This window comes from Corythoichthys intestinalis, chromosome 8, assembly GCF_030265065.1.
Source record: "Corythoichthys intestinalis isolate RoL2023-P3 chromosome 8, ASM3026506v1, whole genome shotgun sequence".
In the NCBI taxonomy this organism is placed as follows: domain Eukaryota; kingdom Metazoa; phylum Chordata; class Actinopteri; order Syngnathiformes; family Syngnathidae; genus Corythoichthys; species Corythoichthys intestinalis.
The window spans coordinates 17,460,783-17,473,724 of NC_080402.1; the positions used below are offsets into that span (position 1 = coordinate 17,460,783).

The window sequence follows — 12,942 nt, forward strand, 5'->3', positions numbered from 1 at the left end:
TTTTTTTTTTTTTTAATTTTAATGCTTCATTCTTAGTTATTTTTCTTTTGAATAGTTCTAATCAGGGGCAGATCCACCGGGGTGGCATGGGGTAGCAACTGCCACCCTAAAAGAAGGACTTGCCACCACAGTCAGCAACAATGAAAAGTAAAGATGTCCCGATCGATCGGGATGCCTTTTTTTAATATATGTATATATATTTTTTTAAATTAAATCGTTTTCTAATTGTATTTACCGTTACAGACAAAATGTCTTATACTCATCCAGAGTCTTTAGTTTTGGCTTAAAGTAGGGCTATCAAATTTATCACGTTAACGGCGGTAGTTAATTTTTTTTTAATTAATCACGTTAAAATATTCAACGCAATTAACGCATGAGCTGCACGACCCACTCACGCATTGTCGCATTTAATCTATAATGGCGCCGTTTTACCAAATATAGAGCTAAAAGGCAGCGTAAAATGAGTAGAGTGAATTTTGGCAGCCTTTGGAGCTTTTTTGTAATCAGCTAAAGACTTATTATCCTCCTCTCAACAATTAGAAATATCGTGGGAAGCAATGTGGGGAAGAAAGGTAGTAAATGATCTTTTTCTTAACACCCTATGTTACTTCCCAACGCAGAGAAGATATATCAATTGGTGCCACTACGCACAGTCATGGTTGCACTTCCCATCATGCATTTGGGCAGAACAGTTAATTGGCTACAGTATCATTTACTGAAAGCTCAACAAATACACTAGATGGCAATATTTAGGCACAATATACAACGTCACATTTATCCTTTAAGAATTACAAGTCTTTCTATCCGTGGATCCCTCTCACAGAACGAATGTTAATAATATAAATGCCATCTTGAGGATTTATTGTCATAGTAAACAAATACAGTATTTCTGTACTGTATGCTGAATGTATATATTCGTTCGATTTTTTTCTCAATGCATTGCCAAAATGTACATGATCGGGAAAATTTATCGGGAATGATTGGAATTGAATCGGGAGCAAAAAAAAAAAGCAATCGGATCGAGAATTATCGGGATCGGCAGATACTCAAACTAAAACGATCTGATCGGGAGCAAAAAAAAAACATGATCAGAACAACCCTAATGAAAAGAAAAAACTCCAGTCAACTTGACATTTACTGCCATGAATTAAGTAGTGGTGTCAATGAGGATCCTTAAAATAATAAAAAAATATTGTATGGAACGAAGTTTGTAAATGTCACTTGTGCTGTTTAGTAGAGTCTACAACGATTTCTTAGCAAACTTCAATTCAGTAAGACTAAGTTAATACTGCAGGTCTTAATGCACAAATCTAATTTTTTCGTGTTTTTCCGACTCAAGTGAGGCATTGATTTGACGGTCTGAACGGGACAGGTCGCATAAAAGTCGACAATTTATAATCCGATCTTGATCACTTTTGTATTTGGTTTAAATCCGATCTGGATTTTCCAAAATTTTCCAGAATGTGGCTGCGGTCTGAACTGTCAAGTCTCCCCAATCGGATTTCATGACGCAATTACGTCAGCAAAGAACGACAGGCACCGAGGACGGCAGCGACGGAGCTGTACATTAGCGTTAGCGCATAGCTTGAACTCGGATTTTTAGGAAGACACAGGCTTGACAACAGTCATTAAAAAAATGAATAAATGGGGCGGGCAAGCCTAGGAATGCTCAGTTTTCTTTCTGTGTGCTAAATGAGCAGTACTGTATTTCAATATTGCTTAAATGGCCGAGAGTCGGGGCAAACTGGCCCTATGTGTGTACATCATGCACACACGACGCACACACATACGGTGCATGCGTTCTATTAATCCATGGCGGAAAACACAGACAAGACTGAAAAAGCAGTTTCTGCTCTTGCACTCTTCTTTAATAGAAACTGCTGTATTTTAAGCTAAAACAACTGTTGTGTTTGATCGAACAATATGTCTATATACTGCCATTGCAGATTCTTGGCGCTTTAAGCCCCCGACCTATTGTTAATTTGCCCATTTTACCCTGGAAACCCCCATTTACAGACGTCGCGCAACTGTTTTTGTTTTAACCCAGCCATGAAAACAAAGTAAGTAATTATATTTATTATTCAAAATGTCATTTTTAGCTTAGAATCATTAATTGATGTCTAATATTTTGTTTAAAAAAAAAAAAAGGACTTTAAAAAATCATTCACTCGCATATTTTAAACTTTTAAACAAATTACGTCACAATGAAAAAAATGCATTCTGTAAAAAAAGTCACGGATATCTACCTCATAACTATCGCTAAATTGTATTTTTTCTGTTACTGTCGCATTTTCCTCAATATGTTAGATGATAAATAATTGATCCAACCAAAGAAAAATTGAAAAAAAAAGTTTAAAAGGGTAAATATATGAAAAAGAACATCTCAATCACCCCTTGATGTCTACGATTTCTGCATTGCGACCCTTGTTATATTACCATGTTTCACCCATAAAATCCCCCAAAAATCCAGCTGTGGCCATTCACAGCTGTGTCTTGACACTCAGTGATACATGCGATGATGCGACACAGAGTTTTTGGATCGAAACAAGGTAAGTACGCAATAATATCTCGTTAAAGTCATGGCGTCTGTAATTCTGTTCTCGCGTGCTCTCACCTCCAGATAGGGTTTTGCTGTTTAATTTTTTTTTTTTTTAAATGCCCTCCTGTCCACAATTGTTCTTCCCCCAGAAAATTGAGATTTTAAGCTTTCCAATGATGTATCACACATGCATATCGGACAATTTTGAAATTTAGCCAAATTGGGGGTCTCAGAGCGGAACTTCATGTCACCTGAGTGTTTTGAAAAAAAAAACTTTATTATTTAATTCCAAAGAGTTCGGTGTATGCACATGTGAAACTTGTTGTGTTCAGTACCCTTAGCAAGGTTAGGAACCACTGCCCTAGAATGTTGCATTTGTTTTGATGTTGCGTAATACTTGAATGTGCTCAATGGACAAAGGCAGTCTGAACAGCCAAGCCAAAAAAACAACAAACAGATATGACCAAAAAAAAATCGGAACTGTGCATTAAGACCTGCGGTATGAACCGAGCCTACGTGTACACACCTATCATATGTTGAGACGAGGGGTGTAAAAACGAATCTATGTGGATCAATATATCAATTTGTTAAGCACAATTTAATGTAACTCATTAAAATGCATAATAATTGGAAATTCTATATGCTGTTTTAATTTTTTTTTTTTCGTTATTGAATAAAACCTCATGTTTTATCAACAAAATGGTCTTACATATTAAAACTTATGTTTTTTATTGCTTAAGGTAAATTGGAACCGTGTTAAATTTCTTCATAATCTTGTGTTAAATAGATCGAAGACCCTTAAAATCGAATCGTCACAAAAAACCGTATCGCTGTCCAAAGAATCGATTATAATATCATCATTAGAGTTGGGCATTGTTTGAATTTGAACGGTTCCGATTCCACGTTTCGATTCCGGTTCCAAACGATTCCCGATTCAGATTCTTTTAATAGGCAGGGTAAAAAAATTTGCATAGTTTATATTAATTTTAATATGAACTTTCAATTAACTTTGCTATGAATTTCGCACGAGACAATTTTTAAGTTGCATCCAGATATCAGTCTTTGAACTTGAATATGATGAAGTTTCTTTTCTCAGGAGAGCACTTTCACAAAGCTTATTCTTGAGTCTCAAATTTACACATATTCTTTGCCTATGTTTTAGAGTGTCTTGTGCATCAGGCATTTATTGTGTTGCATTGTTTGTTTTAGGTGGTATTTCTACAAGTTAGTAATTGTTGACATCTTGCAGATGTCAGACAGGGAGTGTTTTGTCCCTTCATCTTAATTTGACTTTTTAAGTTTGATTTCTTTCTAAACTGATATGTTCATCCATCCACAATATGTCACTATTGTAACTCCAGACTCGACACTTTTTCTTTGGTTTTGCTATGTGCGCTTGGCTGGAAGCAGAAGGTAAAAAGAACTTATTACACTAGTTGGAAAAAAAATCCTTGAGGTGTCCAGATGCTACACACCTCCTCTGCACTACACATCATTGGGAACCCTTGATGAAATCTGTAAGTTTGCACGTTTTCACTAGGGTCTGATATGATTTCAGTGTGTGTATTCTGTTCCTGTCGTTTATGTGAAGCAAAGCAAAACGTTTTTGTGTTAAGCTAAATTAGCCAGTTCATATGATTTGCTCATAACGGAGCTAGTCTTCATGTGGCTTCTTCTTCGTAGTATTCGGCAGCTTTTTTTTCCGGTTGGCGGTCAGGGCATGGAAACTTGGAATCGAAATTTAAAAATTTCGAACGGGTCCGGGATCCCATCGATACTCGATGCCCATCCCTAATCATCATGTAATACCCCTCCCCCCACACAAAAAAAAGTTCCTGCCCCCTCATCAATATTTTTTTAGATCCGCCCCTGGTTCCAGTTATCATATAGACCCTACCCACGTGACGTCACAACTCCGTCCTCCTGACTGGTGCCGCCCAATTGTCCGTCAACACATCGTGTTTACCTGTTACGGCTACGTACATTCCTCCTATTTGCGGCGTGTTTTTCTGCTCGTTAACATTAATAATCAAAATGGTGAAGGCGTGTAGTAGTCATTTTATATCTGGTAAGATGCATTTAATATATATTTAGAGGGTTTTGGGCTGACAACCACAATTAAGATCATTGCTAGGCTAATCGCCGACAACATACACGTATGTATGTAGTGAGAGTGCTATCGCTAAACCATATAAACATTAAAAGCCCTAGCTCCATTGACAAATGACATGAAATACATTAGACTTGACAGTGGATGTTAGCAAGAACAAAAGATTTTGAATTGAAAATTTCGTAACTCACCTTTCCAAGCACAAGATAGATTCCTGCCGAATTTTCGTGGACGAGGACCTGTTTCACCCAACCAGCAACGAAGTATTTATAAGCCTCCAAGCTCTTAAAGTTTTTCAAACTTTCGTGAGAATAGGCCAATTTTGTGTGGACAAGATAGTTGTAAATATCAGGGTAGCTAGCAGATGTCAGGCAAATACGGCGAAGACAGCGGGTCGAAAAACATCGATTTAGGCATCAAATATGGATCTGGCGAATGGATAAACTGAAGCTTTTCCACATAACGCCTTTTATGCAACGCATCCAGTGAGTTTACGGCATCCGAAAGCACCGGGTCTTCCATGAAATGCATTATAAATTGCTCGATCAATTGAGACCATTGATAATACAGACACAAAATGACGGACATGGGGGCGGAACAATACAGTGATCACGTGATTTTGTGACGTCGGTGGGTAGGGTCTAGACAGTCCTTGACAAAAGTCTTGTCGCTTATCCATTTTGTAGGAACAATTGCTAATAAACTGACTTTTAATTATTCAATTGGTTTCAGAAATGGCTCATATGAAAGCTAAGACCCTCCTAAATGATGTTGAATGTACAAAAATATATTTGTTTCTCTGAAAAAAAAAATTATTTAATGAAGACATGAAGGTCAAATTTTGGCAAGACAAAAATAATGTCGCCTACAGAAAGTAGTGTGAAAATTGAACAAAAAATGTACTTCAAATACAAATATATGTTACATAACATAAGCGAATTAAGTAGTGGTGCTATGAGATCCAAATTTAATATTTTGTATGACTTCCGTGGGCTTCGGCAAGGATTCATACAATTTATTGATGAAGTAATTTGGAACATCAAAGAAAGCAGTCTCGCATGCCTCCTAGAGTTCATCAACATTCTTGGGTTTCGTCTTCCATGCTTCCTCTTTCATCCTACCCCAGACATGCTCAATGATGTTCATGTCTGGTGACTGGGCTGGCCAGTCCTGGAGGATCTTGATCTTCTTTGCCTTGAGGAACTTTGAGGTAGAGATTGAAGTACACGATGGAGCACCATCCTGCTACAGAATTTGTCCCTTTTTATGGTTAGGAATGTAAGAGGCAGCTAAGATTTGTTGATATTTCGAGACTACTTTCTTTGATGTTCCTGATGACTTCATCAATAAATTGTATGAATCCTTGCCAAAGCCCATGGAAGTCATACAAAATATTACATTTGGATCTCACAGCACCACTACTTAATTTGCTTATGTTATGTAACATATTTTTGTATTTGAAGTACATTTTTTGTTTAATTTTCTCACTACTTTCTGTAGGCGACAAATCTTTTGTCTTGCCAAAATTTGACTTTTATATCTTCATTAAATGATAAATCTTTTTTCTGTGAAACAAATATATTTTTGTACATTCAACATCATTCGGGAAGGTATTACCTTTCATATGAGCCATTTCTGAAACCAATTGAATAATTAAAAGTCAGATTATTAGTAGGGTTGTTCCGATCATGTTTTTTTGCTCCTGATCCGATCCCGATCGTTTTAGTTTGAGTATCTGCCGATCCCGATATTTCCCAATACGATTGCTTTTTTTTGCTCCCGATTCAATTCCAATCATTCCGGATAATTTTTCCCGATCATATACATTTTGGCAATGCATTAAGAAAAAAATGAATAAAACTCTGATGAATATATACATTCAACATACAGTACATAAGTACTGTATTTGTCTATTATGACAATAAATCCTCAAGATGGCATTTACATTATTAACATTCTTTCTGTGAGAGGGATCCACGGATAGACTTGTGACTTTGTATTTTGTGACTAAATATTGCCATCTAGTGTATTTCTTAAGCTTTCAGTAAATGATACCGCAGCCATTCAACCCAAATGCAAGATGGGAAGTGGAACCATGACTGTGCGTAGTGCTACCAATTGATATATCTTCTCTGCGTTGGGAAATAACTTAAGATGTTAAGAAAAAGATCAATTGCTACCTTGCTTCCCCACTTTGCTTCCCATGATATTTCTAATCGTAAGGAGAGGGATTGTAAGGCTTTAGCCTATTAATAAAAGGCTCCAAAGGCTGCCAAAATTCACTCTACTCATTTTACGCTGCCCTTTATCTCTCTATATAGGTAAAACGGCGCCATTACAAATTGAGCGCGACAATGCGTGAGTGGGACGTGCAACGGATGCATTAATTGCATTAAATATTTTAACGTGATACATTTTTTTAAAAATTAATTACCGCCATCATTGGGATAAATTTGATAACCCTACCTCAAGCCTAAACTAAAGACTCTGGATGAGTGTAACATATTATGTCTGTAACGTTAAATACAATTAGAAAACGATTTTAATTAAAAATATATATTAAAAAAAGGCATGGCCGATATTTTTTTGCCGATTCAGATACTTTGAAAATGACGTGATCCTGATCGATCGGGACATCTCTAGTTATTAGCAATTGTTTCTACAAAATGGATAAGCGACAAGACTTTTGTCAGAGACTGTACGTTTAGTTCACGTCATCTTTGCCTCATAACCCTCGTATTGTTTTCAAGTTTGTGTATGCAAAAATCAATTGTACTTTTTACTTGCTCAAACTTGAAAGCGGGTCAGTCTTGACCCAGAAGCAATATATTGCAATACAAGGGTTAAGTTAAAGTTTGTCTGATTTCTTTATATGTTGTTTCAGTATTATCTATCTTTAGCTTTTCATTTCATTAAATTTGTGGGGTAATTAATTATCATTCTCCCACTTCTACTCTTTTCTCTCACTTGATTTCTCACCCTCATTCATTCATGTACTCCTTCCCACTCCCCCACTGTTTGTCTCCCTATTTTCTCTCGATCTTTTACGCTCTCTGAAACGTGTCTACATTGTGTTGATGCTTAAAAAAATGCTCCTCACATCTCCGCCGCTGTCTTTGAGTCCTGCGATGTTTGGATGTTGGGCCAGACGCACGACAGCGTCCACAGGCAGCTCCAGGCCTGTGTTGGCCGGGACGCTGTACAAAATCACTGGAACTTCGCTGTTGTCAGCAACCTGCATGGTTAAGTGTACTTTAATACTCTTTTGTGAAGTTTGCTGCCACTATTAAGCAATTGAATTCCCTAAGCGCACTCATTCTTCAAATTTTTGCTTACAAAAAAAATTAGGTTAAGCAACTGCGTTTAGTGTTTAACCTTTGTAAAGTGCTGGACAAGAGCGGTGGTGTCCATCTTGCCTTTGTAGAAGCACGGCGTCACCACCAGGACGGCGTCTGCACCCGCTGCTGACATTTTGGATGTTAGCTCCAACGTTGCTCTCGTGGCTGAAAAACAAAAACAACAGAACTAAAGTACTGACGCTTGGTAACTTTTTAACTCAAAATTCATGCACTGCCACTGATGGTATACTCGGTATTTTTTCCATTCAGAGGGGTAAAGGTGGGTCTTTACTTTGAATTTCAAGTTTGGTGACAATTCTACTTACGTACATCTGACAGCAGAGGGTAGCAATGAATCATTTACAATGTGAGATCAGCCCACTTTTTGAGTTCACTTGTTTTTGTTTAAGAGTCAAATATATTACAAAACTTTTTGAGTGGTGAACAAGTCAATCACTTGGCAATTTTTGAGGCCTATCAACCACATTTGAACCTTTTTACAACTTTGCATGACAACAACAACTTTCTGCTCAAAGTAAATTCGAAAAAGAATGTTTGTACTTGGTTACATGCCACCACCAACAAACACATGGAGTGACGCACACTCGCAGCCAGACCCGGCGATGAGCAGCTTGTTGGCGGCCATCGAGCGGCGGACTGTCTTCACCACCTCTACGCGCTCCTCCTCTGTCAAGTAAGGGTACTCGCCATTGGAGCCCTGCACCACCAGACCTGTACAAACACAACACACACAACAAAACACACATAGCTGTGTGAAAAGCTTAAAGGCAAGGCAAGGCAAGGCAAATTTATTTACAGTGGGGAGAACAAGTATTTGATACACTGCCGATTTTGCTGGTTTTCCCACTTGCAAAGCATGTAATTTGTATCATAAGTTCTCTTCAACTGTGAGGGACGGAATCTAATACAAAAATCCAGAAAATCACGTTGTATGATTTTTAAATAATAAATTTGCATTTAATTGCATGAAATAAGTATTTGATACGTCACAAAAATCTAACTTAATATTTGGTACAGAAGCCTTTGTTTTCTATTACAGATACCAAACGTTTCCTGTAGTCCTTGACAAGGTTTGCACACACTGCAGCAGGGATTTTGGCCCACTCCTCCATGCAGATCTTCACCAGAGCCTTCAGGTTTCGGGGCTGCTGCCGGGCAACACGGACTTTCAGCTCCCTCCATAGATTTTCTATCGGGTTCAGATCTGGTGACTGGCTAGGCCACTCCAGGACCTTAAGATGCTTCTTACGGAGCCACTCTTTAGTTGCCTTGGCTGTGTGCTTTGGGTCGTTGTCATGCTAGAAGACCCAGCCACGACCCATCTTCAGGGCTCTCACTAAAGGAAGGAGGTTGTCAGCCAAGATCTGGCGATACATAGCCCCATCCATCCTCCCCTCAATACGGTGCAGTCGTATTGAGTCGTATACCCTTGGCAGAGAAGCAGCCCCAAAAAATGATGTTTCCTCCTCCATGTTTCACCGTTGGGATGGTGTTCTTGGGGTTGTACTCATCCTTCTTTTTCCTCCAAACACGACGAGCCGAGTTCAGACCAAAAAGTTCAATTTTGGTCTCATCCGACCACATGACCTTCTCCCATTGCTCCTCTGGATCATCCAGATGGTCAGTGGCAAACTTCAGACGTGTCTGGACATGCACTGGCTTCAGCAGCGGGACCTTGCGTGCGCTGTAGGATTTTAATCCGTGATGGCGTAATGTGTTTCCGATGGTTTTCTTCGAGACTGCGGTTCCAGCTCTCTTCAGGTCGTTGACCAGGTCCTGCCGTGTAGTTCTGGGCTGATCCCTCACCTTCCTCATGATCAGTGATGCCCCACGAGGTGAGATCTGGCATGGAGCCCCAGAACGAGGCAGATTGACCGTCAACTTGAACTTCTTCCATTTTCTAATAATCGCTCCAACAATTGTTACTTTCTCACCAAGCTGCTTGCTTATTTTTCTGTAGCCCATCCCAGCCTTGTGCAGGTCTATTATTTTATCCCTGATGTCCTTACACAGCTCTTTGGTCTTGGCCAATGTGGAGAGGTAGGAGTTTGTTTGTTTGAGCATGTGAACAGGTGTCTTTTATACAGGTAACAAATTCAAACAGGTGCAGTTACTTCCGGTAATGAGTGGAGAACAGGAGGGGTTCTTAAAGAAGAACTAAGAGCCGAAATATTTACTAGTTGGTAATGTATCAAACACTTATTTCATGCAGTTAAATACAAATTTATTATTTAAAAATAATACAATGTGATTTTCTGGATTTTTGTATTAGATTCCGTCCCTCACAGTTTAAGAGAACTTATGATACAAATTACAGACCTCTACATGGCTTGCACGTGGGAAAATCAGCTAAATCGGCAGTGTATCAAATACTTGTTCTCCCCACTGTATATAGCACTATTCAACACAAGAGAATTCAAAATGCTTGGCAGACACTTAAAAAGTTAGCACAGATATACCAATTAAAATGGGAATAAAACACAAAAATTAATCATTGAGAATGTCGCAGTGAAAAATGAAAATATAGTGAACAGTACAAATAATGTACATGTAATTTAAAAAATGAAACTTTGTTTTCTTTGTTTTGAAAATAAAGAATAAATAATAATGAAGAAAAATGAGATTTAAGCAAGATTATATTTAGGTGTTGTTGTTGGTTTTTTTTAATTTAAAAAATGATGCAAATAAGAACAAGCTTGGAAGTGTTTTGTTGTTGTTGTTGTTTTGTTTTAAGAAAAAAGGTAACATGGAAAATAACACGAAAACTTAAAAACATTTCTAAAAAGAGAGCATAGCTTGTGTTTATTTTTAAGAGAGTAAGGAAAGCTCAAACAATAATTTGAATTCAAGTTAAAATGTTTGAATGTACTGTATACCAGCATTTCTTTTTTTTCTTCTTTTTTTTTACAATACACAACATACAAATAACAAACAATAATACAATGCAACTAGTTCACACATAATATAACTTTCTCAACATATTAACATCATAAGACATACATAATAATAATAATAAATAATAATTCAAGAGAAAACGGAATATATTATAAGCTAAACAATCTTGCATAAGCTTCTAGAGTAGACTTGCATGTATCATTTTGTATCATATTAAGTGATGTGAAATATGATTCAAATTCAACCCCCCAAAAAATTCGGATTTACGTTTTCAAATTTTGATTTATGAATATGAAATTTCCCGAGTAATATATAAAGATTAAATATCGTAAATATTTTTTTTAATCTTTGGATTCAAATACAGTAATATATTTTTTTTTCCTTTTATATGGTGCCGGAAGTGACGTTACGCTAAAGGCTACACACAAAGTTGTTCGTGTTTTAATTTATTAATTCGTTGTCTTGTTACGTTGTTTATGTCCTCATCGTCTAACCTTTGAAGGGAATCTGCGCATACTTTTGCAGGTTGTGCTCCAACTTGTCATAGTCGACGTCTTCTCGCTCCGTGAAGGGGGTCGCAATGGGAGGGTACACGCCGCTCAGGTCGAGCCGGACGCCGGCTGAGCTCCAGCTGCGAGCCCCGCTCTGCCTGGAGCCTCCGCGACCAAGGAGCCCTGATTTTGTCAACCAGCGAGACGAGATACTTCGGGCCCCGAAACTCAACATGACGCCGACCCAATGCTAACTACTACTACTACTCACTAGTACTGCTGCTGCTTCCACTACTACAGTAGTATTTGTTCCTCTTGTCGTCTTCTGGTTGTTAATGTATTTGACTTTTTGTCAGTTAATGTATGAGCCGCCTCGTTAAATATTGACGACGGTTCGTGCTTTTGGGGTCGTTAGGTGACTTACGCTTGTCCACTTTTTGCCCCCTTTTTTCGTTTGACAAGTAGGATGACGGGTCATAAGACACACCTGGATAGTGCATTAGCGCCACCCAGTGGCACGGTAAAGTCCACGGTTAAGGGGCGCCGTTTGTAAAGCAGCACATGCTGAAAATTACATTTTCTCAGATTTAGCGCCACACAGTGTTCAAAATGGTGTGACATTTTTAGAGTCACTTTTTTTTGTTTGTTTGCACATATACAACATTATTTAGCAACTTAAATGTTTTTGAAATAGGAGTTTTGGACCTCAATGTTTAAATCCAGAACTAAATATTTAATTTAAATCTTAAATTTATATCCTAAATGTTAAATCAGGAAACGGTCGGAACTAAATATTTCATTTAATATGCGAATTCACATGACTGGAGACCGGAAGTAACAAAATAAAAGCTGGTGGAGCAGCTCAGACTGTCTGTTTACGTTGCTTGAAAATGAATAAAACCTACTCAGCGGTGGCAGTCTGCTCTTGGACATGTGTAATTGTGATAATAACAATGTATAGGTAAAATACATATTTAGGAGAAACTATTTAAAGAGTATTTTGTTTGCTCGAGCTTTTATTTTGTTACTTCCGGTCTCCAGTCATGTGAATTTGCATATTAAGATAAATATTTAGTTCCAACCGTTTCCAGAATTAGGATTTAGGATATAAATTTAAGATTTAAATTAAATCTTTAGTTCTGGATTTAAACATTCAGGTCCAAAACTTCTTATTTAAAAATGAATATTTAGGTTGCTAGATCATGTTTTAACACCACGTTTTCAACACTGTGTGGCACTAAATGTGAGAAAATGTAATTTTCAACATGTGCTGCTTTACAAACGACGCCCCATACACGGCCACCTGAGAATTCCACATGCGATTTAAAGTCAGATAACATGAAATTATTCCTTTTTTTTTTTTTTTTTTTTTTTTTTTTTTTTTTTTTAAAGAAAAACATGACAGCGTGAACATTAAAAATTAATTTGTAATGTTCTTAAAGGCTTGTAAAAACTAGAACATTAAAAATGTGAAGAAAAATAATGGGGGGGAAATATTTTTGGGATGGAGAGACATCTACATTTTGGAAGTTAACACTGCTGTTTTAG

At 37.6% G+C, this 12,942-nt stretch overlaps 1 protein-coding gene across 1 annotated transcript in view; it reads right to left on the reverse strand.

Annotated features, from left to right (window-relative positions):
* LOC130921074 (4-hydroxy-2-oxoglutarate aldolase, mitochondrial-like) overlaps window positions 1-11,876 on the reverse strand; it is a 33,169-nt gene extending 21,293 nt beyond the window's left edge. Inside the window, exons 1-4 of the mRNA XM_057844718.1 lie at window positions 11,398-11,876; window positions 8,591-8,719; window positions 8,025-8,152; window positions 7,750-7,884 (exon numbers count right to left, since the gene is read on the reverse strand). Coding sequence (XP_057700701.1) covers window positions 7,750-7,884; window positions 8,025-8,152; window positions 8,591-8,719; window positions 11,398-11,629 — 624 coding nt within the window. The 5' untranslated portion in view covers window positions 11,630-11,876. The remainder of the gene's footprint in view (window positions 1-7,749; window positions 7,885-8,024; window positions 8,153-8,590; window positions 8,720-11,397) is intronic.
* Between the last annotated feature and the right edge of the window lie 1,066 nt (window positions 11,877-12,942).